Genomic DNA, 27,008 nt, shown 5'->3' on the forward strand with positions numbered 1-27,008 from the left:
GTGAATTTCCATCTGAAATTCCATTTAAATTTAGTTTGAGCCATAAAATTGAATAAAAGAAAAAATTGAGTTGAATTTTGGCTCATTAACAGTCTTCCCCCCCCCCCCCCCCCCCACACAACGCCAGTGCGGTTGCCGTCTCAGTGCTTTTTCCATCTCCTGCTATGCAGCACAGCAGCCACTAGATGTTGCTCTTGCATGAACAATTGTTAGTCCCAGCTCTTGACAGACAGCGTTATTTCTGGTTGGAGACCCTCCAATCTGCTCATGAATGGCCATTTTTTCTGCCGGTTGCACTTCAGATAAAGAGCAGGAAGGTCTCCACCAGAAAGCTGGAAGGACTCGGCTAAAAGAAGAGAGCTGAAACTGTTAAAAACTGCAGAAAGTGTCAGAGAATAACGCTAGAATGGCTCAGTTTAAACTACAGCTACAGGAATCAATCAATGATTGGACAGCTCAGGCCCTGGAGCGGGCCAGAATCACAGCACACCGGCCACCAAGAGGCTCCAACTCATTTTGTGACTAACAGGTATAAATGTTCGTTGTTCTACTGCAAAGCCCAACCACCCGAAACTACAAATCAAACGTGCGTTCAGTCCTAAAACCCCTGTGTGTTAAAAATAATCCAATCAGAGCCGACCCGGACTAAGACTGCAGGGTTTTAGGACTGAACGCGATCAGGAGGGATTGTCTTCTCCCGGCGGTCTACAGCGACGGCTTGGACATACTGTTCCCCGCAGACTCTCCACACAGACACGGAAAATCAAAGGTCCGTTTACAGGGGCAGGAGTCCCTGCCCGGAGCGGGCCGCAACGAGGTCGGGCCAGCGGCTCCGAACGGGGGAGCTGAGGCGGGGGTCGGAGCTGCAGGCGGAGCCAGGACACTTCCCTGGTTCCACAGGTTCCCCAGGTTCCACAGGCTCGGGTCTGAGGCCGAGGTTGAGTCTCCAGAAGCATTTTTTGCTCTTGTGGCGTTTATGATTTCAGCGGGTTCAGGAGGGGCGTCTCTGAGCGTCAGAATGACGTCATTATTAACACTTTTTGTGTCTAAATCAGCAGAAGCAGAAAGATCTTTGAGCTCAGACATGACGTCTGGATGTGGGGCACGGACAGACGAGCTGATGGGGGGCCTGGAAGCTGCCTGATCGGGGTCAGAGGACGGCAGGGGGGTCGATGCGACAGCAGCGGTGGTTCGTTGAGGGGCGCCGATCCCGCTGGGGTTGTGAACGTGTTTGGAGGCAGCATTCAAACGACGAGTCGCAGCTTCCAGCGTCCCGTCCAGAGCTCCAGCGTCCCTCCTGCTCTCAGCCGCGGAGCTCGCTGTGACGCCAGAGACACGCTCTGCTGCAGGAAGCGTCGTCAGGAAGACATGATGAGGGTCAGACCTGGAGGCATCTGCCGTCAGGGGGCCGTCTGCAGGCGGAGCGGAGGCTCCGTCACCGTCAGGACCCCAAGGCTGCGAGGGAATGGCCTCCCATTGGTCCCCAGAGAGCGTGGAAGGTGGGCGAGAGAGATCAGAGAGGGCGATAAAGCTCTCGACGGGCTGCACCTCGGCTCTGCGTGGGGTCTGGAGGTGGTTGTTCAGGAACGACGCCGCGGGTGGAGTGGGTGACAGAAAGCCGGTTTCTGCCTCTGCCACACCGACGGTTGCTAACGTCGCCCTGATGGAGGTGAGAGGGGGGGGAGAGAGGAAAGATACGGCGGGAGGGACGTGAGAAGCAGAGGCAGGAGAAGGCTGGTGGATGTCTACCAAATCAGGAACGCGGGGAGAGTTATCCGGCCGAGGAGCCGGGATCCCCGTCGGTTCTCCAGGGGTTCTGTGGCGCAGCGCTAAGGACGGCGAAGAGGGCCGAATAGATGGCTCCTCGTGATCCAACAGGGAGGAGCTCGTAAAAGCTGATCCTCTCTGAGATCCAGCTGCTGGTGTTTGGGCCCGAGGAAGGCCAGGAGGAGGAGACGTCTCCGTGGACGTCCCGAGGCCGTCGCTTTGGCTCCGAGGTAAAGCAGGAAGAAAAACATGCAGCGGTGAAGAGGACAAGGAAACAGAAAGCAGCTCTGGCTGACGCCGAGCCGGGCTGGGTTCTGAGGAAAAGCCGGATGGGCGACCCAGAAAAGACTCCTCTGCAAACGGATGTGCGTCCTTCAAGCCTGTCAGGTCAGACTGGAGTGAGATTGGACTGGATGAAGGACCAGATCCACCTAAATCAAGCCTAGAACCTTCAGACGGCGTCTCTACAAGTAAATCCAGATTAGCTGAGCCGTTTGGCCACATGGAGCCGTCTGCCGACACTCCACCCGTCCGCCCTAAAGGGTCTGATGGGGAGTTAACGTCGGGTACGCTGATGCAGCATTTCTCCTCAGGGAGGAGGTCAGCAACACCCGCCGGACCACGGGGTCCAGAGCCGGAACCTGAAGGAAGACGTGGCAACAGGGACGGATCTGCAGCTGTGCTGTCAAACCCCCTCTGAAGGCGCGAGGGTGGAGACAGAGGTGGTGCAGCAGCGGGATGGGGCGTTCCTGACACCCAAAGAGAAGCAGGAAACTGGAGAAGAGGCGTGGAGGTGTTGGAGACAGACGGAGGCTCGACTGGATGCAAAAGGGACGGAGGGGAAGATGAAGGAAGAAGAGAGGCGGCGAAGGCGGAGGGGAGACGTTGGGGAGAAGGCAAGGGGGGACGGATTTCGGCGGATGGAGTTGTTTGGATAAACCCATCTTTATTTGGGTATAAACCGCTAATTAACCCAGTCTGTGCCACAGATAGAGAGGAGTTAGATGCGCCGCTGGTTTCCTGCTGTAAGACAGAAACAGCAGGAGGTTTGTGGGGGGAAACCTCCAGAGAAACGGCAGGTGAAGGTTCAGGTGAAGACCAGGGAGCTAAATATCCCTCCAACTTTGGCTTAATCAGACTCGCGTTATCTGGAGAGATTTCTACAGCGTCCTCTTCTGTCCGACTCTCAGAGACTCTGGACATGGAGACGGCAGGAAGTTCTTCCTCTGAGGACACAGCGTCGTAGTCCAAAGCCTCGTACACGAACACATCCGACCCTGAAGGGTACTCCGGCGGGTCCGTCCAGCTCCGTGTCCGGGGGTCCCCGCCGCCGGCGCTCAGAGGTTCCCAAGGGGGCGCTACAGGTTTGTTCTTTCTGTTACTCAGCCCCGACGATGATGGCGCCTCACCTTTATGCTGCCGAGGAGACGGGTCCGGCGACACCACGGATGGCTGAGGTCCAAGAAGAGTCTCGGGGGCTCGGTAGGTCGTGGGGGTCTTGTTTGTCGTGACCTTATGGGTAAAAGAGGAAGGTTTGGATGTGGATGGGGGAATATTCATGTGAATATTTGCTGCAGGGGTCTGGGCTCCCAGCGTGGCAGTCAAGTTCTTGGACGCAGGCCTGGCTGTCGACTTCAGCCCGGCTTTAGGAGCAGAGGGTTTGGTCACGTGGACCGACCCCCTGCCGGGTGTTGCCCGGGTGGCAGCCGGTCGCCTCCCTCCGCCCGGCCTCTTCCTCAGAGGCGTGGAGATAAACCCCAGGGAGTGTTTGGGGCTGTGATAGGAAGCGGCCCCCCGGTAGGAAGCCGGGGGTCGCGGGACGGAAGGAGCGGGGGCTGGGGCTTCCACCCGGGGTCGATCCGGGGACTTTGGGAGGCTGGAGTCCCGACCGGTGGCTCTAGACTGACTGGATGTAGCAGAGCGAGGAGGAGAGGCTCGTCCAGCGGCGCTGAGATTTAACGCACGCCTGGTTCTTCTGCTCAATGGGAAAAATCCAAAGTTTCCTCCAACAGTTTGTGTGCAGTCAACCGCCAGATGTTTGGACCTCGGCGTTTTGGGGGGGCATTTTGAAGAGCTCTTCTCCGCTGTTAGGGTGCAGCATCAAAGGAGGAAGCGTTACAGTGAGACATAAGGTTACATTATATTAATAAATGCTTTTCAGAGAAATAAAACACAAACTTAAAGCACATTACAATCGACGGGAAAAGCCCATGGAGATGACCTGAAACCAGAAATGCCTTCATCGGGTTAATCCCGGAACTACATGCATGATTGAAACTTAATTAAATCTTGCAGCAATCAAAGAAAAGAAATTAAAAATGTGGTGATTGGAAAGAAACCAAGAAGTTATGTGGTGTTTGTTAGACAGAGGTCATGCAAGGTGCTGGGTTACCCCGAGAGGAAACATCAGGGTCAGCTTTGTTAATGGACGGATGGCTGGTGGTTAGAAACGGCAGCTGGAGCGTCGTCCCTGGAAGAGTTTCAGGTGAAGAAACGACAGAAGAAGCTACGGAAAACAAGGTGGTTAGAAGGTGAAGAGGAGCAGGAAGACGTTAATAAACGTTAATAAACACCTGAAGAGCTTCATGGTGTTTAAAAAACAGTTTCTTTTTAAAATAGTTAAGACAATGGACAACGTGTCTATAAAAATAGAGTTCCTACAGCACAAAAACAGAACTAAAAATAAGTAAAATGTCTTGAAATGAGTGGATTTGTCCTTGATTTGAACAGGTAAATAAGATTATCTACCAATAGAATGAATATTTAGAACCCTAAAATAAAATAATTAGACATCCTGCAACAACAGATGAGTTGTTATTATTCCTCTGGCAGATCATTTAAACTTTGCTGCTCAAATCAAGGACAAATACACTAATTTCAAGGACATTTTACTTATTTTGAGTTCAGTTTTTATTGTACATGGAACCTGGAAGAATGTAGAAGTTACTTTAAGTCTTTCTCAGGGTTCAGTAATTATGGTATCAAACAACTGATATTAATGTGTTTAACGGTTAATTTATTTATTTATATCAGTTTTTTTATGAAAGGATGGACAGTTGCTATAATTATGGCTAATTATCGTCCATCCATCAACTTCAAATATTACAATTCTCCAAAATCAAGTGCAAACTGTTGAATTTTAAGTTGAAAAATTTGCAGCAACTCTGTTTGTCAAGTCCTCAACAAGAAGTAAAGATTAAATCTAATAACTAAATCCAAAACCATATGAATGATCATTTCACTGCTAATTATTGCATGCACACTGTTAGTGAAATCAAACAGTTTTTGCTAAACTACTAAGAAGTTAAAATCAAACTGAGAAAAAGTAGAAATCTCCATAAAACTCTGTTGCATCGTCTATTTTTCCCAATGGAAACTGGACTGTAAACAAGATCAGGAAACTATTCCTGTCACTTTTCCACCAACGCAGTTCAGGTTCTAGCGCAGAGTTGCACTGCAAAAAAAGGGAACTAAAAGTAAGTAAAATTGTTTTGAAATGAGTGTATTTGTCATTAATTTGAGCAGGTAAATAAGGTTATCTGCCAATGGAATGATTATTGTTACCCCTAAAATAAGATAATTAGATATAATGCACTTGAAATAAGATGATGGAGATGAGTTGTTCCTATTTTAAGTGCAAAAATCTTATTCCATTGGCAGCTTATCTTATTTACCTGCTCAAATTAATTTCAAAACACTCATTTAAATAAGATTTTATTTATTTTTTTGTTCTGTTTTTGCAGTGTGGTGCTCGGATCAAGTTGTTTCAGGTTCAGACCTGTAGGTCTCGGTCCAAACTTTTCATTTTGAGTCATTAACAAGTAATTTGACCAAAAATGTCATCCAGCAATATGAATAACAATTCATAAATCTGAAATTTATAAAAATAGATTTTAAAAGATAATCTTTGTGGTCAAAAAAAAACAAGAGCAATTGAAATTGAAAAAAATCTGACCCAAGACAATAAACCTGATTTCTACACTACATAAATACAATCTCCATTTTAATAAATGCAACAGGACGACCCATCATCACACGAGTGACAGCAGGTCAGTAAAATAATAAATCGTTAATCAAAGGTGGAAAATGTTAGCAGGAATTGTAAATTATTTAAAGGGTTTTCTGAGAATAATTATATTCAGACATTAATTTGTATGGATGAAACTAATCCTCCACAGAAGCTCAACGTTTTTTATCTGAAGCGACGTTTTAGTGACGGCAGGCTGGGGACATCTAAACTGGCTCCTGGAGCCATTTCAGAACCGGCACCAGCCCCGTTCTGGAACCGGAACCGCTTTGGTGGAAAATCCCACCCCACATTTTTTTTGACTCTATATGAACTTTAATTGTGGTGCAGCAGCTCCTTATAGATCTTTTCTATTCTAGGTTTTCACATCAAACAAATCCTAATAACAAAGATCATCTAAGCAAACACAAAACAGATCTTGAAATGACGACTTCAGTGAAAAAAGCCCTCCAGACCAACCTGGTCATGTGTGATTAGCATGTAACCCCTGCATCTAATAACCGGTTCCTCCGCCCAACGCCTATTAGCTGGAAATCAGTCGCTACGCGGCTATTTAAGGATTGTCCTTCAGGGTTTTCTGCTAGAGAGCAGAATCTGTGTCTCCTTCATTATGGTGAGTCCCAATGCATTAAACAAGGCCCAGAGCATAATACGACCACTACCCTGTTTGACAGTAGCTATGATGGGGTTTCCTGAGACGTTGCGTTAGCTTCGTACCGGATGTACCTTTCATTTAAAAGCTTCCCTCAGGGATCATCAAGGTGTGTGTTTGCTGATGGCGAGACGGGTCCTTCTGCCGATTTTAATCAGCAGAGGTTTGGCGCTCACCTAATAGAAATAGTTTTATTTTATTCAGCCTCTTCCTGATTCGTGACCTCTGACCTTAATGAGGCAGTGAGGCCTGTGGCGCTTTACATCAGGGATGTCAAACTCGTTTCTACTTTTTTTTTTAGACTTACACAACTTTATTGTAATTTTGTATGTACAGAGTGCATACAGAAAGAAATTTCGTTGCATACAGCTTACAACAGTTTAATGGGATTGCATTTTGATTTCAGAATTTCATTCCAGTTCACATAAAAAAGTTCACAGTGACATAAAAAGTAGCACCTTAGGCCCAGTTTATACAGTTTATCTGCAAAGAAAGTTGTTATTGGGGTGAGTTACACTTTAAACTCTGCATCACTTCTTCGGTTTTTGGGCATTTCTGGGTTGTTTTAATGTGTTGTGAAAACACTGACATCTAGTGGCAGGATGCTGTTACTACAGCTAAAAAAGCAACATTTGCTACAGGAGGCACAGTTTTAGCCACTTTATACACTTTAAATGGATATATGCCTCTACTTTATGACACAATATGCCTTTTTTGGCTCTTGAGGGCCGGATAAATTGCCTTGACGGGCTGGATTTGGCCCGCGGGCCTTGAGTTTGACGCATACTTTAGATGTTCTGGGTCTCTCTGAGACCTCGTGGGGGAATCATTTATCAGCTCCTGGAGCAATTTTGTTTGCCAGCCTCGTTTTTGTGACCCTTTCAACGCAGATTCCCTCACATCGGTGCATTAAGTGTTGCTTTTTGAGATCTTTGAACCTGGTTTGTTTTCTCAGACAGCTTTTATTTGAGAGATTTCCTGACTCTAGAGATCGGGCGGTAATTAAGCCTCGGTTAGGCCAGTAAAGCAACACCTGCTTTGTCAACATATGATGTTAGATCAATTTGTTTAGATGATGAGACGACATTTGCCGATACAACAAAGTATGTTATGATCGATATGATGCCCATCAATGTTTTTAACTCAGAAAAAGCTTGTACAGGCATCAGGCCTTTGAATCAAAAACAGCCTCTTTCTAGTTTTAAAATGACAATAATAGATCACCTGTTTACTGTAGTTTGAATTCCTAAATATATCTTAAAAACAATGATATGGGTCAATATTTTTATTTTGCATCAATGTAATGGGATCGTGAATCATTTAATCGATGTATTGTTAACCATTAGCGGTTAATCCCTGTTTTACACATGGCCAGGTTGGCTTGGAAGGCTTTTTCCCCCTCAGTAAACCCAATAATCGATGTTTCCTGCATCCGTCATCAAATCAGCGGCGACACAGTTTGCTCTTACCAAGCGGCGCGCTGTTAGTAGCTGCGTGGTTAGTGCTAGCGGAGGAAACAGCTTCAGTGATGCTGCTCGTCTGTTCGGCTACAGAGAAAATGAAACAATCGCTCCGTGTTAGTCACCTGGAAGAGACACTATGCTGTCCCTATGCTGCTAAACGACTGCAACAAAGCCATTTGTTCATGTCGGGGTCCAGTTTAAGCGATTCTGTTCTAACAGCATTAACGTGTAAAGGTGAAAGTCCTACTGGCGGAGCCGTCTACCTTACCGTCGGTTGTGCTGCCGGCTGGAGCAGCGACAGCAGCGGTGGGTGAAGGCGTAGCGGCGCTGGTGTCGCTGGGGGCGGAAGCTGAGCAGCACAGCATGATGGGGGGGGGGGTGTCAGTAACAGATCACACAACCACAGCGGGTCAGCGCAGCAAAACCGGCTCGTTCTGCTCGTTTTTGTATCAGGACATAAAAAAAGGGTCTGGTTTTTATCAAGTTGGTTTTAAATCTAATGTCTTTCTTCTGTCTGGGCTTTGACTAGACCAGCGCGACATCCTGATGTAAAAGTTGTTGCTGTGTTTGGCGTCATCGCCCTGTTCTGATTCAGTCTGGAATTTCGGTCCTGTGTCTGCAGAACAAGCCCAGATCAATAGCTGGTATGAGGCCTTTGCTCCGTTTGGACTTCTCCAAACATGTAGCATCTCCTCTCTGCTCTCATTCACCCACAGGACACTGTCCCACACTGCAAAAAGGGAGCTAAAAGTAAGTGAAATTTTCTTGAAATCATTGTAATTTTCCTTGATTTGAGCAGGAAAATAAGACTATCTGCCAATAGAATAAGACTTTTGCACTTAAAATAGGAACAATTCATCTCCATTGTCTTATTTCAAGTGCAGGATAACTAATTATGTTATTTTAGAGATGAATTGTTCCTATTTTAAGTGCAAAAATCTTCTTCCATTGGCAAATAGTCTTATTTACCTGCTCAAATCAAGATAAACACACTAATTCCAAGAAATCTTTACCTATTTTTAGTTCCCTTTTTGCAGTGCAGAAGTCTAAAGTGAACTAAAAACAGATTTTTCTTCTCCAACCCTTCTACATCCAGTGATAATTGTCTCATAACCCTTCCTAAAGCCATGGGTGGTCAACAGTTGCTTCTATAAGGTCTGGATTTTTTTCAGAAATTTGGCTTAGTTTCTGTAGATGAAATAGATTCATGGTGAGGGTATTTATTGCCCTTAAATGGGGAAATGTGCTTTAATCTTGTCCTGATACAAAACAAACACGAAAAACAGGAAAGCAGCAAAGCAGATGAAGGCTTACCAGAGGATGAGGAGGAGCTGAGAGCGCTGCTGGTGAGGATTGGGGTTAGAGGCATGCTAGAGGCGGGGGTGAGGGGTGAAGGGATGGGAGGGGGTGCTGGAGACGACAAATGATGCTGGCGTTAACACATCCTCACAGTGTTCTGACTGAAGCCTTTAAAAGGACTAAGCAGCATTTATCTGAACTAACTGCAGGAGAGGCAAACGACAGATAAAACCGAGATGTTTAAACACTATGGGAACGATCAAAACTATAAACTAAACCGACCCAAATTTACACTGACCAGAAATGAAGGCGTGTGAGTAAAAAAAAGTGAGACGCAGGATGAGGGAGGCTGAGGCTTGCTTACCGTGGGAGATGGCGTTAGTAGCGTGGCCAGAGTTAGTGGAGTCAGTGGATGAGGCGGTGGGAGAGGAAGCGGCTGGAGGAAGGAGGATGTGTGGATGAAACAGAGAAAGATGCAGCGCATGGTGAATGGCTGTGATGCAGCAGGAGTTTAACCATGTGGCAGAAACGTGTCGAGTCGCTAACGAGGTTTTCTGATGGCGGTGGGACACAAATCAACCCTGGAGCCGTCAAGCAATTTTCAGCAATTATTTTAAGGTTTTCTCTTTCACTGTCCGGTTGTTCAATTTTTACTTCAGCTTCAGGAAATCAAAAAAACAACGAGATTATGAGAAAAAGTTGTTTTTGATGTCATTTCGCTATATTCTGGCTCTTATTTTATAACGTCTCCAGTGAGATATGCCCTTTGAGGCTGAATCCACAGTGCGCCACAATAAAGACCGCAGAAAGACAAAAGGGAACATCATGCGCAGCATCAGCCTGACGGGTATGAACCGACGCCTGAAGGTGGCGCTATTCCTTAACTTAGGGTCCACAATCAATGTTTAAAGACAGAGACATTCATCAAAAATACACGAGTTGGTGCTGGTACTCATTCAGTGGCGCCTGAGCCACTCTGCAACACAACTTATCTGTCCAGCCACCTATAATGTGAACTTCTGATCCATTAGAAATATATAAATGCATATATATATATATATAAAATAAATAATACATTCATGCAACGTCTGTACCCGCCTATCCGTGCAGAGTCACAGGCTGGTACCCATCTAAATCCTAGACAGGTCACCCCAGAGAAACAAATATAGGTTTAATTTCCCTCTGTGATTAATAACATTTATTTTAGAGACCAATAACCCTTACAGTCATAGTTCTGGGCTGCCGGAAGAAGCCGGAGTACCCTGAGAGAATCCGTGCGTGCACAGGGAGAACACGCAAACCTATAGCATGACGATTTGATGCTGATGTGCTAAAAAGATTTAGCATTCCCTTATTTGTGAAACCAACAGAAGAGATTTTTTAATTTTAACATTTCTTCATTTTTGTGAAAACTCCTACTTTATTCATTTTAGACTTTGTGCTTGTAATATTATTACTTTATTCTGAACATTTCCTGACCCCAAAAAGAAAAAAATAGGGTCTTAAATGTCTGCCGCTGTTATTTTGGGGGGTGCAGACCTAAATGTTTGGTGACTGCTGTACTAGACTAACTCCAGAGGCATGATGATGGCTGCAAAGGGTGTGAGGACAAGGAGGAGAACATCTATCCAAAAACTGGGAGCGCACATAGTCAGGCTCAAAATGATTCATACCTTCCTGGTAGATTTAAGATTTAAATCTTACTAAAATGTTTCTTCATGCTGGAAGTCATTTTAACGCTGTGGAGAAGCCACAGCCAGAGCCCTGGCTTGAATTTGACAGATAATCTGTGGCTTGAGTTAAAGGAAACCTGCAACAAAGCTGCTCAGCAACTATGAAAACAGTTTGATTTCTGTAAACGCCAATAAAGATTGCTAAATGAATGAAAATGGGTTGTTTTTTTCCAAAATGTCTACATTTTTCCATTGTTTTTGAGAGGCTCCAGGCTGTTTTTCCAGAAAGAAACAGCCTTCTCGGCTGAATGGAAACCATTTTAAGCTCGATCTGCCAGGGGTTTGGCTGATTTTGGGATGAACGGTGTTCTCTCTCTCATTCAGAGTGGCATGAATGTACTTGCAGAGCTCAGAATCACAAAAAGTTTCTGGTTTGGGAAAACCTGAGGCTCAGCACGAAAGCTGAGTTTCTCTTCACCTCTCGAGTAGGAACACGATCCCTTAAAAAACGGTCAGTCTGAGCTTTACGTTTCACAGCTTTGAGCCCGAGGGATATTTCTCTGATAGAGACAGAAGAAGGTTGAGGGTTTGAATCTCTCTGAGCCTGCCTGCTTTACAGATGACAGCCACAGAAATGCCCGATGTTATAGAAAAAAACGTCAAGAGATTCCCTTCCCGTACTTTGGTGCATATTCCCAGGTAAAGAGAAGTCCGAACAAACATCAGTGAAGCTTTTCCACCCCAGAGAAAAGCAAAAGAAAACAACAAATGATCGTCTCTGTAACCTGAGATAAATCTGACAGAGACGCTACCTTTAAAGGAAAATAAACACATCAAGTTCACGCATGAACAGACTGGATGACACTGGTTGCTTATGTGAAAAACAACTTCCTGTATCTGTGGGAAAAGTGACACAAACAGGAAACCTTTACACGCGTTACAGCAGTTACTACATGATAAAATTGTGTTTTAAAACAGTTTTACACGTCTGTTTCACGCCACCACATCGTATGGTTCTCATGTGCTGTACGTGTTTATGTGCAACGACTCACGAAGGAACAACGTTCGACATGCAGAAGATTATTTAGGTGCACTTTAACTCAGAATCTAACACTCAGATGTCTATAAAATCTTTCACAAATGAGGAAACAGATGCTGGATTGAAAATACTCATCCCACATGATGTTTGCAGTTATATGTATTTTTTTAATTTACCACACAATAGAGGTGCGTTTAGTTTTCCTACCTGAGCAGCCCGGTCCGCCCGAGTCGCAGCCCAACGTTGGTGTGGAACCTTTAGGGCACAGAGGATTCAAAATTAAAACAAATGTTAAAAAGATGATCCTTCCACGGAATATAAGAACAGCAGCACAACAGGAGATATAAAAACTTTACACAGCCTGGTTAAAGTGACACATTAATGTAAAACAAGGATCTTAAGAGGAGTAACTTCAGGCCGTTTTTCCAACTTTAAGATGACCTTTAACGTGCGCCACCCTCTTAGTTTACATACAGTTATTCAGGGACCTTTTTGGGCTAACAAGTGTTTCAAATAGAAGTTCTGCCGGGTCTCGCCACAGACCAGATCAGTTTGCATCAATCCAAACCTTCCTCTAAGAGTTGATGATGACGTCAGGGTTATCTGAGCAGAGAGTCTGCAGCACTTTGTCTTTATAACCCCTTTGGTTGAAGTCCTTCTCTGTCCATATTTAACTTTTAAAGTTTAAACAACAAACTCAAACTCTCCTCGTCTTTGCTGCCAGGCGCATCGAGTCTAAAATCGTCTTTTTCTTTAATCCAGCTTCAGCCCACACACCAGGCTCTACGTCCACAGAAAGATGAGCAGGAGGACAGGCGGCCACACAGAGCCGGGACTGTTTCAGAGGTACCAGGTGGAGAATTTTGTCTCCAGATCGTTGTCAGGATCATCTGAACCTGAAAGCTCTGATCTGGATCACATCACCACCATAAAAGTGTCCGGCCTCCTCCTTTTGGAAGCAAACAGGTAAAATCCGCTACGTCAGATTTGATAGAACCAATCGAAGGCTTTATTAGCTGCATCAGGTCGGATACAGTTGGACACTTCAGATATTGGTGACTGACATTTTATCGCATGTTAGAAACACGGATAAGTCAAGAGAGCAGTCCAGGAGGTTTAGAGAAAATGATTGTTGCCCTGCACAGATAAGTAAAATGATCCAGAAAGCAGGCAAAAGCCTTAAATATTCCCAGACATACAGCTGGAAGCATAATGCTGATATTTAAAGGTGATTAAAATCATTACACCACCTGGTGGCAGAAAGAGGAAGCTATAACCAGGAACGTGAGGAGGCAGCGTTCACAAATACTGACCCAAAGTAAAAGAAAATAAAAACAACCATCATCTCATAGTGCATTGAAGTGCAGCTAGTACAGTATGAAATACATAAAACCTAATTATAAAACCTAAATGTTCAATCATCAAATACCACCTCAGTCTAGTGTTTAACACTTCCTGAATAACATAAATTACCCTTTTTTTAACTCTTGTATTTTGGTTTTAGTAAATAATCGGCCCAAAACTCCAGTTACATTCACAATCGTCCGCTTTAAAATACTATAACACATAACATTAAGTCAGCAGAAAGCTTCAACACGGCTTTCATTAATATCCTATTATTTTTTTCTACTGCAGAGTGTTTCAATATTCAATGATGTAATGATTAATAAGGGGAAACGGACAGTTCAGCACCATGGACAGCAGCAGAGTCCAGAGGTCAGATTTATTCTGGATTATTAGATTTTGTCACCATTTCAACGACTGGACTCCCATCTGCAATGAATTATATTGTGTTTAATGCAATAAAGAAATTAGCACCCCCCCGTAAATGTTCTTGTTCAGCTCCTGTCTGAGAACATTTGCACCAAGTCATAACAGAGACTCAGAGGGGGCGGGGCCTTTTCTATTGTTGGTCCTGAATTGTGGAATAACGGCCTCTGCACATCAGAGAGCCTCCTTTACTGTCCACCTTTAGAACTCGCCTTAAAATAAACTATTATTCTTTGGCTTTTACCACTAGCGAGACTTGGTTTTCATTTTTAATTTTTAATTTTTTCTTTTACACGTTTTCATGCGTTATCCTTTTATTTTATTTTTTTATGGATGTGTTTTAGCTTGTAGCGATGTACAGCGCTTTGTTCCAGCTGTTGGCTGTTTTTAAACGCTTTATAAATAAAGATGGTATGGTCACCATCCTCTAAATCTCAAAGATTGTCTTCTTCAAAGGGTTGACTCATATATAGGCTGCAGGAGTAATGAAAAGCTCCATTTTGTGTTAAATTCCGACAAATATCTTGTAATATTAGTTTTTTGTCATATTTGTTTAGTATAAAAAGTTGCCAGGATGAGTGTTATTATATAGTAAAGTAGTATTTTTCATCTTGGCCAGGACACTGTTTGGATTTGTTTCCTGAAATAAAATAACAATTAAATGAATTAAGCCTATTTAGGGTGAGGGCTGAATAATGTAAGTGCAGCTGTGTAGTTATTCTGAGTCCTCATAATAATCATCTTTGTTGGTCATTGCATATTCCAGTTAAATGTGTCCTCTGCATGTAGGGAGCAGTGGGTCGCCACTGGGCGGCACCTGAGAGCCTTCTGGGCCAAGGTTCTTGCTCAGGGACAGAGTGGCAGTCTGTGGGATTCAAACCTGGGAACTTGAAGCTTTCCCAGGATGCAAGTGCTTTGCTCCAACCACAAGGCCACGACTGCAGCAACAAAGCTTTGAATTGTTAGATATTGTTTCACTTATTAAGGATAATTGGGAGCGCTGGACTGATGGATGGACGGATGAAAACTGTTCCTGATCCTCAGCGGTTTTGTGTTAAAGTCCATATTTTTAACCGAGCAGCAGTGTCTAGAGCTCAGAAAAGAGTCACAGCTGTTTTCATTTAATACAGCTGATGATCTCAGAGCTCAGAGAAGGCCGGCCAACAGCAGCAGCTATAAAACCTCCATTACAGCCAAACTGAAAATGACAGAGTTTGTGAGGTCTGACGCTGTGAGATTAAACCGACTAACGCCACCGGCTGCAGGTCGGACCATAACTTTCTGCTCTGATCCTGTCTGAGATGTCCAAACGCTCCATTTATACAGGATTTGAGCTAAAACACGGGATTTCAATTAGATTTTCACCAACTGAGCTGCTTCACTGCCTGAAAGCTGCGCCGTTTCTGCAGGAGATGATTTATGGCACTTAAAACAAAACTCAGGGGTTATAAAAATAAATCAGACTAAGTCACAGATGAACATTTTTAACAATATTTTAAGAACTCAACTATTCTTTTAGAAGGAGAACGTCGTCAGTGATGGAAAGAGGAAAAAGTAGAGGCGGAAAAGGAAGCGGCCAAAATATGAAGCAGAGCGTTAAACGTGACGGTGAGAGAATCACGCTTTGAACCAAAGATACCCAGACAAGTTGAGCTAATTCAAGGTTTTTCTATTCAGCATAATCTTCAATTAAATTGTATTTCTTGTTTTCTTAACCCTATTAACATGAAACTAAACCTGATGGACAAGCATAAAAATTGTTTTAATTATTTTTACACGTTTTGGCTGACTTCATTTTATCTAATAGACCTTTCCCGGTCAGCAAGCCTTAAGAGTTAACCACGACCATGAGTCTAATGTTGTCTGTATTTATTAGGATTTTTATTTTTTTATCAGGACATATGATATAATTCTTGTACAGCTGAGCTGGAAACCAGATGTTAAAGAGGAATAGAAAGCTTCAACATCCTCTCCTTATAGTTCTATGTAATGATTCTTAAATCAGGGAGGGAAAAATCCAAGTTTTCCCTGTGAAAAATTGGCAAGCATTTGATTTTAATCATTTTTTTTTTGGCGTCTAACGGCTAAGGAATGAAAGCAAAGAGTTTTCCCTAACAGAGGACACTGCTGCCATGCATCTTTGTAAAAAGCTGCGGTGGTTTCCAAAAGGAGCAAAAGGTGAAGCGGGTTGCTCTTCCAGCAGCTAACCGTTAAATAACCAATGAGCACAGCTCCACCTTCGCTCAGAGAACCTTCGCTCAGAGATGACCTCCAGGTTGCCGTCAGAGATGGAGATCAGGAAGCGTCCTGAAGTCTCTGACAGGCTGACTGACAGCCTCTTGGTACTATTGTGACAGAACCGGGCCCGTGCGCCAGCGCCACTCTGACTGACACCGCAAACACCAGAACCCGGTCTGACAAGTGCTCGTCAAATCTTCTGGAGCCTGCAGGGAGGATGTTCTGAAGAGGCTGCAGGAGAATTTGTATTCATAGGTCCAGGAGTCCTCTGAGGATGATGAGTCCGTAATCTGAGTAAATCTGAGTATCTGAGACGAGCAGGTTTCAAATGATGCTTTCAGCTAATAAGGGAAAAAAGTATCTGAACCGACCTGGTCCAATGTGAAGATGCAAGCAGCTCCTTGTTAAATCATGAGTTATTTGTGATTCTAAACATTGTTCAGCTTGCTTACGTCCATAATGGGTACAAATCACCTAAGTAGGCTAAAAAGATCTCAAGAATCAACATAGCATGTCCCGATCTAAAGAAATTCAAAAGATCCTGGCCATCCATCGGTCTTGAAAGGGGTGCAGAGCCATTTCTGAGACTTCGAGGCGTCGGAGAACCAAAGTGAGAACCGCTATGTACACACGGAGAGAACATGGAACAGCACAGAACCTTCCCAGGAGGTGCCAGCCTTTCAAATTACCCCAAAAACTCACCAGTAACTCATCCATGAGGTCATAGGACAGCATCTAACACTCTCACTTGCTTCAGTAAAGGTCATGATTTAACAATAATTGGCAGGATTACCTTAATTTATGGACCCAACTAATCTATCTTTTGGAGGAATGATAACAAGAAAGCCACAAAACATGTAGGAGACACAGCCGACATGTAGAAAGCAGAACTTTTAACTTTTTAGCTTATGTGCAAATCATTAAATGTAGCGAAAAACTAACACTGAACATAACAAGCAATCCCCAGAGGGAGACATGGCAGCATCGTGCTGTGAGGATGTTTTCTCCTGCAGGCACAGCAGAGCCGGTCAGAGCCGACCCACTAGAATCCAGGAAGAAACCCAAGAGAGCCGCGGTGGAGGTTCTCTGGTCGGCAGGAAAACGTCCCTAAAAACACGACGAGTGGTTTAGATGGAAGCATATTAGTGTGTTAGAATGGCCTAGTCAAAGTCCAGACCTAAATCCAACTGAGAATCCGAGGTCGTCCTAGAAAAATTATGTTTAGTGATTCTCTCCGTTCACCGGTGACGAGACGTGCTGCTGTGATTGGCTCCACTAGCATTGGTCAGGAAGCTTAATATACTACAACTAATACTAATAATACTAATATATAAAACGCCTGCCACACTTTTCAGATTTTTTAAATACAAAACAAACATACAAACGAATAAAAACAAGCAACAAAAGAAAAAACACATTTCAAAATCAGATAATTTTCCTTCCATGTCCCGAATAGCTTCTACCTTGGGTTGGTCTATCTGATCACATCAAATCCTGGTAAAGCAGAGCGCGGATTGTGGTTTAAAGGCAAAACATCTCTTACTCTGTTACATTTAGAGCAAGTTGGCCCATTTTTGGTCCTCAGAAGCAACCAAGATCGAGTGTTTTGGTTCTGGAACTGCTCTCAGTTTCATCTGCGTAAAACTGGGATGGGTTAAATATGGGGATGTTTTTCAAATGCGTTCATTCAACCTGCGATTTCTCTCTCCTGCATCTTGAGGCTGGCTGCACGCTGCAGCTCAAAGTTGGTCCACTTAGCTTTCAAGTCTCCACTGAAACCTCAGTAAATGACCCGGTGTGGATTGTTTAGCTCATCTGAAACTCCCACAGCCAAAAGAGCAAGGGTTATTCTCAGCAAACGATGTTAGTCCATGACTTCTGAGGCATTTTACTCACGTTTCACAGATACCGCTGAGCCTGGTTTACACTGACATGACACTTATGGCATTAATGTCACAGGAAAGTTTATGCGTTCGTTTCCATGCACAAGCAGAATGACACAAAGCTTTGAGTATTAAAAGCGTGTTAGCAGCACTCACCACTAGTGGGCGCAGCAGCGGTTAAGTGAATGCAATGAGGATAGCAGACTGTGAAAAGAAGAGAAGGTTAAACATCAGGTAAAATCGTCACATTCAACAGCTTTCTTTACAATATGACAAACGTTCCTATATTATCTGTCCGTTTTTTATTGCTAGACACATTTATTTCTAGATGTTTCCAGCAGGTATTTGTTCCAGTGATCAAGCTTTTTAGATACGTGCGTAAAAACTGTCAGCTAAAGAAAAGCAACTGGGAGAAAACCTATTTAAAATGATCTGTTTTCCCACATAGTTGGTTCACTTTTAATGGCAAACCCACCAGTTTGGACCTCAATCAAACCGACCCGTACCAAACAGAATGGATGCTAAACCGTGGAAAAGAGCTTTTCTCTGCAAGGAGCGTTACTCTGGTTCTAAATGCAAACTGACTCCACAATCTGAAGGGCAGCTGGGTTGTTTAATTTATTTGTATAAATGCAGATTTATATAATACAGTCATATTAAATAAATTAGAATATCAGGTAAAAGTTCATTTATGTCTGTAACTCACTTCACAAAGGGAAACATGTTCTACATAATAATACAGATGATGATGTTATAAAGCATTTATTTCTGTTAGTTATAATTTATTTTCCAACTCCAGCTAACAAACACACCATTTGAGATTAGAATATTGTATTAAACCAATAAAAATGCACACTGTTTAACGCAGAAATGGGGGATTATTGAAAAGTATGTTCAATACCAGTTTATAGGTTGTGTTTTAAAAGGTACTTTTAATCTAACAAGGAAGGACCTTATAAATGCATATTCTGACTTATTGAATATGACTGTATATGAAGCAACCATTTTACTACTTTCATTTTTTTTTATTATTCCAAACTCTGTGGGAACCACTTAACCAGACCAGATTTAAACCCATTTAGACCCAACAGTTTAGTTTAGTAAAGAAAAAACTAACGAACGACAGGAGGTAAGAAGAAGAATATTAAAAAACGAGAAAGGATTAAGGAGTGGAAAGAAAACCAGAGAGGAAACAAAACAGGCTAGGAAATGAGAAATAAGGAAACAAGAGATTAAGTAACAAGAAAATAATGAATGAAAAAATAGGGACAGATAAAAGAAAAGAGGAAAAGTTAAAGAGAAATTAGGCAATAAAGGAAGAAAACCTGACAAAAACATATGAGGAAGAAACGAATGAATGAAGACAGGAATTAAAGAAAGATGCAGAAAAATGTTGCAAAATTTATGGAGCAAGGAATGAAGGAAGCATTGAAGAAAGGAAGCAAGGAAGGAATGAAGGAAGGAAGGAAGGAAAAAAAGAAGAAAGATAGGAAGGAAGCATGGAAGGAAGGAATGAAGAAAGGAAGGAAGGATGCAAGGAAGGAAGGAAGGAAGGAAGGAAGGAAGGAAGGAAGGAAGGATGGAAGGAAGGAAAAAAAGAAGAAAGGTAGGAAGGAAGGGAGGAAGGATGGAAGAAAGGAAGGAATTATGTAAGGAAGGAAGGAAGGAAGGAAGGAAGGAAGGAATTATGTAAGGAAGGAAGGAAGGAAGGAAGGAAGGAAGGAAGGAAGGAAGAAAGGAAGAAAGGAAGGAAGGAAGGAAGGAAGGAAGGAAGGAAGGAAGGAAGGAAGGTGACTGCAGAGAGGTTCTCCACTGATTTAAATCACAGCTTTTCACCAGAGTTTCCTGCTCTTCACCTTTTGTTCCAGTGTGGTTTTTTTCTGCTCTGCTGTGGGACAACGGCACACATTAAATACTTTATTCTGAACATTAATTTATAAAGCTGTATAAAAGTTAAAGTGCAGGAGAACCTGGAATCTCACTGCAGAGTCATCTGTTTAGTAAAAGCTGCTCCATAAACATGGACCTCCATTCTTCCCCAGAAACAGGGCTGGCAGGAGAGAAACCCCACTGTGGCACCAGATTCCACCCTGCAAACCCACACAGAGGCTTGTTCTGTGGATGTGTCTGTGTGCAGAACGCGTTTTACGGCTACTGCGAGTACAGAAACAGTGGATGTGTGAATAAATCAGCACGCCGCGTCCCTCTAGAGCCGCTCTGGAGTTCATAACAGGAACTGCGTCTCTGACACAAACCCAGACTGGTCCTCCGCCAGCAGGCTTACTGGAAACCATTAACTCGCCATCTGAAGGCACAATGTACCAGGATTGGACTCAAATCTCTAACAGCCTGAATAGCTTAACACTTTAAATTCCTGTTAGATGCAACCCAATGTTCTGCATAGGGACCTGGACCTGGTCTTTCCACACCTCCTGGTTTTTCTACCCAGCTTTAGATCCTGCCTGTTTGTTCCAGCAGGGACCGTTATTGCCATATTGTTTCCTAATTGACTGGTTTTCTATTATAGCAATAATTTCCCCAGGATGTTACTCTGCAAACAAGATTTCCTGCAGAGAAAGGAACCACTCCTGTGGACAGATCTGGAATACTGTGTTCTGACTTTATACCTACACTGCAAAAACAGAACTAAAATAAGTTAAAATTCTCTGGAAATGAGTGTATTTGTGCTTTATTTGAGCAGGTAAATAAGATAATCTGCCAATGAAATAAGATTTTTGCACTTAAAATAGGAACAACTCATCTCCATCATCTTATTTCAAGTGCAGGATGTCTAATTATCTTATTCTAGGGGTAAAATGACTTACTTCATTGGCAGATAAGATTTTTTACCTGCTCAAATCAAGGACAATTACAGTCATTTCAAGAAAATGTTACTTATTTTTAGTTCTGTTTTTGCAGTGTAGTGATGTGTTGCACTGTCTTCAAAGAATCTGCAGCTAAAATATTTTCCATTAAATAGTATACTACTTTGTTTAAATGTAATAAAAGCCCGGCTCCATGCACACCCATGGCTCAATGGCTCATAGTAAGTTGGACTTTACCTGACTCATTGGTATTTGAGCCTTTTTACAGTTTCAATGTAATCCCAGTTTCATTCATTAGGTCTTTAGGTTCAGCTCTACAGAGGCCTGGTAACGAGACATTCCTTATATTCAGGTGTGTTGGAGCGCGGATTTATTTCAAAGTTGCAGGATAGAAGCGCTTAATGACAGGATGTTGCCATCTGTGTTCCACAAATACATAAAAAAAATTTTTTCAATAGGACATAAAATTTCTCTAACAGAGCGACTCTTAATTTGAAGGTTACGTTGTTGCCATGTTGGTGGGATCCCCCAGAAAAGGTGGGAATCACCAGAGATGTTCACAGGTAATTTTCTTCCAAGTCCAAGAAACTTAATCTCAAAGTAATTTAATACGAAGTTGAGTAGGAGAGACACTCAAGTGGTTGTTTTTTACTAAGCTCCAGCAAAAATGAACTGTTATGAGTCATTAACGTCCCACAATAATCTACCACCATCACTGGGTAATAATCAAGCTCTTCCTTTCACAATAAAACATCTTTATTACATGAGATCAAAACTCTGATTAAAACTCCAGTCTCAGACCACAGGTCCAAATCCTCAGTCTTTAGGACACAAGTCAAAGTCCAGTCTGAACTCAAGTTGAAGTCTCAAACTAAAGCCACCATCTCTGGTAATCACCATAGCAACAACATTTCCTGTGACAGAGGAAGCTGTTACCTTAAACGATGGCTCTCCAGTGACTAAGCATTGATTTAGCTTCGTTTTAAATGCAACACGACTCCTTACAGGGAATATATCAGGCTTTCTAATGATCAGGTTGGTCTTCAACCACGCCAAGCTGTCCCTCTACTACGAGGTACTGGCTCCTACAGCAGCTGCGTCATCTTGCTTTCTAATAGTTCTGCATTACTGTCGGCAGATGGCACAACAATGCTCATGTTAAAGGGGAGTTTTCCTTTCCACTGTCTCTTCATGCTTGCTCGGTATGAGGGATTGCTGCAAAGCCATCAGCAATGCAGACGACTCTCCCTGTGGCTCTACGCTCTTTCAGGAGGAGTGAATGCTGCTTGGAGAGACTTTGATGCAATCAACTGGTTCCCTTATATAGGAAATTTTTGACCAATCTGTATAATGTGATTGATTTTGTAAAGTGGCTCGAGATTTCATGAATTGGAGCTATATAAATAAAATTGAATTGAAATTGAATTGAATGTCTGCTCACTGCAAAAACAGAACTAAAAAAAAGTAAAAGTTTCTTGAAATTAATGCGTTTGTCCTTGATTTGAGCAGGTAAATAAAATTATCCACCAGCGGAATGAGTATTTTGACCCCTAAAATGAGATAATTAAATCTAGTGCGCTTGCAATATGCTGATGGAGAAAACTTGTTCCTATTTAAAGTACAAAAATCTCATTCCATTGGCAAATCACCTTATTAACCTCCTCAAATCAAGGACAAATACAATCATTTCAAGAAAAGTTTAGTTATTTTTAGGTCTGTTTTTGCAGTGCTGATCACACCCAGTGCACGACTCTTTTGAGCCTCAAAAAGGACTAAGTAGACACCATGAGGATGAATGCCTGGCATTTGTTTTTCTTTTTATAGTCAACATGCATCACAGGGTCTATTTAAAAGTTTCATAAATCAGTAGTTTGACCACGCATTGGTAGTTCCCAGTAATCTGACAGAAGCCAGACGCATGTCGCTCCGCCTAGCTCCACTCACATACATCTGGGACCTCTCCATAGGAATTGCCTTTATTGAAGGCTGGGTCTTATCAAAAATCCTTGCATATGATTGGATAAGCCACTTGTCTGTCATCTTTATCGACGTGCTATTTCAACCACTCACACCGAAGCTAACCCGTGACGCTGATGAGAGCGACGCAGGAAAAAAAAGACGTTTAATTGACAGTGAGCTGACAGGAAGAGGGGGGAAGACAGGCGGCAAAGCGCCGCGGGTCGGACTCAATCCCGGGCCGACCACGTTGAGGATTAAAGGCCTCCTAACATGGTTCGCGCTAACCGCTAACCGCTCCGGGGCGCGTCCGCTGCAGACGCGGACGCGCCCCGGAAAACAAAACTTGCCAAATCCGGTCAGGAGAAGGGCGAAAACATGGTTTCCACCAACAAAAGCCTTTAGAGCCGTTCTCTGATGTTCTTTTAATGAAACAGTATTGGGTAGGTTGGACAACACGGAAGAAATAGCAGCATCAATGCTAACGCTTGCTTCCTCGACGAGCCGCCATTGCTATCAAAACAGTCTCACGGTCACTTCTCCACTACGTCACATCTATGAAACTCCAGCCCTGCGTCCTGATTGGCTGGACCATAAAATTGGTTGGAGAAATCACTTTCGATGGGCGGTGTCCCAGATGTATGTGAGTGGAGTTGGCGGAGCAACATACGTCTGGCTTGTGTCAGGTTAAGTTCCCAGATGCCCACAAGCCAAAATCAGACACAGATGACCATGTTTACTCACTGCAGCTAAGCGTGTTGTCGGTCTGAGCGAGGGAGGATGAGATGGCCCAGTGGCTGTTGTCCCAGTCGACGATGTTCCCCACCATGTCGCAGGTCAATGTCTTGAGCTCCTGCATCGACATGGCATGATCCCACAGGCGGAAGTTGTACATGTTCCCTTTGAAACTGTACTGCCCTAAGCGTAAACATGTTTAACAGTTTAAACCACAAAACACAAGCGAACATCATATATTCATTCAAAGGTTCAGCTTTAAATGAGCATCAGTAATTATAGATGTTTATTTTTTAGCCCAAGAGAAAAAAACGTTGTAATATTTCTGCTCTTGTTCAAAATGGGAAGAAACAGAGAACATGCCCCTTGAGTACGTGTGTTGTCTAAAGCGCCAGTCACACATTCCCAGGTCGAACAAGAATTAGAGCCGTTCAATTAGAGCCAATAAATTACCGGCTCAGCTCTTTTCACACTTAACCCAGCAACGACGGAGTGGATGTACCCAATATCACCTGCAGGGGGCAGTAATGCAAGGCATACAGCTCAAACGGATGGATCCAACCTCCAAAGAAGAGTTTCAGCCATAAATTATGTTTTTCAAACAGCTGATTAGCCTCAACAAACAATGGCTTCAGGGCTGTTGGTTCACACGGCAAGATTTTAAGATTGTCGGCCGATTTTCAAAACCTGAGGGACACCACTAGTAACGATTCAAAATTAGGGATATAGCAGGTTTGCTCGTATGGTGCAATGATGATAGTTTGTGGAGTAATTTTAACAGAAAAAATATTAGAAAGAGAATAGGTGTCGGTAAAAGAAGCGGAGACAGTGTGAACAAAACTCCACGTTAGCTGCTCTATGATGTGGAGGTGAGCTGTTTTATTTTTATTTTGTTTCCCTGACCACGCTTCCTGATTGGCTACAAGTCACGTTCAACCAGCTGCATGCTAGCTTGTCCTCGGGGAACACTCCACACGCTAGGGTATCAGGGCAAGACAATCAAACATGTGGAAAATCCCCGATTTAAGGTCGGAGCGGTCCCGATCACGCTTAACACACCATACACCGCAGCAATATCTCTTATAATTTTCTTAAACGCCATCCCGACAATCGGAGTGTGTCGGAAGGAGAAGATCGAGGCAAAAATCGGGGAGATTATCCTGACGTGTGAACCAGGCTTTACAGTGGTTACTAGCTTCATAAAAACTGCAGAAGAAATACAATGTCAGTAAATTTTTAATTCAGAAAAGCAGCTTGCAGACTCCCTGAACGCTGCCCCAGAGGGCTAAATACAATTACACTAAAATACACACACACACACACACACACACACACACACACACACACACACACACACACACACACACACACACACACTGCCTCTACTGTGCTTTCTTCCCTTCCTCTGCTGCTTTCTGTTTTAGCTGTAGAGTCAGGAAGGTCAGATCAGAGAGCACAAACTGTAGCTTTATGGATAGAAACAATTAACCTTTAGAATCTTTAGTGATGAAGCTGTTCCAGTGAAACTTTATCATGAATAGAAACAATTATTAATAACAAAAGAAGTTATTCTAGTTGTAGCTTTAGAAAAGTTAGACAAAATTACTTTAAATCAGAATTCCCCAAGAATATACTTAAATTGTTTCTATTCATAATAAGAAATAAGCCAAGTCTTTCTGTATGTTTGTTAATGTATGAAAGAAGTCTAGTCAAGGATTTGCTAAGCTTATTCCTTTGTTTTTCGTATGTCTGTAATGTTTTCCTGTCCATTTACAGCCCTTTGAATCGTCTTGCTACTGAAAAGTGTTATATAAATAAACTTGCCTTGCCTTCCCAAAGCGAAAACTATGAATGTTTTATGTAATAATGCAAATGCATACCTTACCCAGGAATGTAACGGCTTTATTCACATTAGAGTGGTCCCGGTGAATTACCGGGTATGATACTTGGTCACTTGGTCTAGACCCGGTAAATTGCCGAGTCAGTTTTACCCAGGAAATCAGTTCTGGCTTTTTTCACACATAACCCCGACCCAGTAAGTTACCCTGGAGGGTGTGAGATCAATTAACTGTTGGTAAAAAGCTTTTTTTTTGTCAAAAAGCTGAAAAGAGGCAATCAGGGAAATCATACAGCAAGATACTGATCCAAATAGCCAATGATCTATAGATCTCATCTCACTGAAAACACATAAATGTAAAAATTTAAACCAATACACTTAATGTCAAACCATGAAACAAAACATTGGTTTCCTACCTACCTCCATGTCGGGAATTAAAAGGAATCAAACAAAGAATGAAAGCCGTTGCAGTCACTGGGAGTCATCAGTCATCTCCTATAATTTAACCAATGACTCACCTACACAGCAACTACTTAATAGAACTAGTCAAATTATAACTGTAAGGCATAACATCCATCACAGATCAATACCTCCTAAGTGGAAGTTTCCTCCAGCCGGTACAGTGTGGCCACTAGTAAGTGAGCAGGTCTTCCCCCAGTAGGTCCCGTTGAAGTAAACCGCTATGAGGGCGTCGGAGGACGTCCAGAGGATACAAAAGGACTTCATGGAGGAGGTAAAGTCATTAGCGGAGATGATTGACTTCACTGAGCAGGTCACGCCGTCAATAACCATCTCCATGCCCGTCTGATTGTAGCCAAAGCTCAGCGCCACGTCATTGTTGTTAGCGTAGTAGGTGAAGAGCCACTCATTCTGTTCAGCAAACAAAAATACTGGGAGTAAGTAGAAGGCAACACCAATAAGACAGTTTACAAGTATGCTGTTTATTGCATATATATTTTTTTGCCATCATATCAGCCTAATTTCATTTGGTATAAACCATTATTTAATTACAGGGGAGTGGTGGCCTAGTGGTTAGAGCACGCTTATGCTCTGAGATGGTTACATGTACCTGGTTCAATCCCCACAGACTACCCCTAAGCAAGACCCTTAGCCCCAGATTTCTACCCAGGCACTGTAAAAGCCTAAGGAATGGATTAAAATCAGACGACACATTTCAGCTATTTTATACTGTTACGATTCCTCCTCTCAATACTTCAGAGCTGTTCTATCACTGAGAACGCCATGAGAAAATTCTGTCAACATTCCCATTGCATGATGGTCCAAGCCCAGACCTTGGATTCTGAACAAAGTTAACCTGTAGGATTCTTTTCTGCAAAATAAAAACTTGAGAAAGGTTCCCTTAGGTAATCTCTTGCTCATGTAGTTCCATCACTTGCCAACGCATGATGGTTCCCATGGAAGGGCCATCTGAAGGATGACTTTGTCCTTCAAAGAATTTTGTCAGGGGTATCTCTGTGCCCAGGTTGGTATCAGTTGGCTCTCCAGCGCCTGTATAGCTACAGAAAATGTGCATGCTATTCTCAGCAGGAAGTTGACTTTGCTTCAAGTGCCTGTTTTGCCCTGCTGGGGATCCCCAGTCGCCCCCAATTTATGTTAGAGGTGCATTGACATGAAGTTGAGTTGTGCCATCCAGAGGAAGGTGCCTGGCTTATGAACCTTAGGGTCTCATCTTTGCTTTATGCAGATAATGTGACTATGAAACCATGACTATAAACAAAGCAATTCATTGTCTGAAGTCCGGTGCGATGTCTGGCAACACCGGGTAAGTTATGTTGGTGCCATGTTCACAATCAATGGTAGTAACATGGTATGGATTGCTAGAC

General features: G+C 43.1%; 1 protein-coding gene across 2 annotated transcripts in view; it reads right to left on the bottom strand.

The window, feature by feature from the left end:
• The window catches only part of adgrg6 (adhesion G protein-coupled receptor G6), a 99,126-nt gene that overhangs the window by 39,109 nt on the left and 33,009 nt on the right, over positions 1 to 27,008 (bottom strand). The window contains exons 5-12 of one of the 2 annotated variants that reach the window (XM_036130457.1): positions 25,755 to 26,034; positions 23,337 to 23,510; positions 12,128 to 12,175; positions 9,573 to 9,644; positions 9,224 to 9,319; positions 8,178 to 8,258; positions 7,916 to 7,993; positions 4,160 to 4,273 (exon numbers count right to left, since the gene is read on the bottom strand). In XM_036130457.1, the coding sequence (XP_035986350.1) occupies positions 4,160 to 4,273; positions 7,916 to 7,993; positions 8,178 to 8,258; positions 9,224 to 9,319; positions 9,573 to 9,644; positions 12,128 to 12,175; positions 23,337 to 23,510; positions 25,755 to 26,034 (943 nt within the window). The remainder of the gene's footprint in view (positions 1 to 4,159; positions 4,274 to 7,915; positions 7,994 to 8,177; positions 8,259 to 9,223; positions 9,320 to 9,572; positions 9,645 to 12,127; positions 12,176 to 23,336; positions 23,511 to 25,754; positions 26,035 to 27,008) is intronic. The other variant, XM_036130458.1, reaches the window with a different exon arrangement.

Source organism: Fundulus heteroclitus, unplaced genomic scaffold, assembly GCF_011125445.2.
Source record: "Fundulus heteroclitus isolate FHET01 unplaced genomic scaffold, MU-UCD_Fhet_4.1 scaffold_36, whole genome shotgun sequence".
Taxonomy (NCBI): Eukaryota; Metazoa; Chordata; class Actinopteri; order Cyprinodontiformes; family Fundulidae; genus Fundulus; species Fundulus heteroclitus.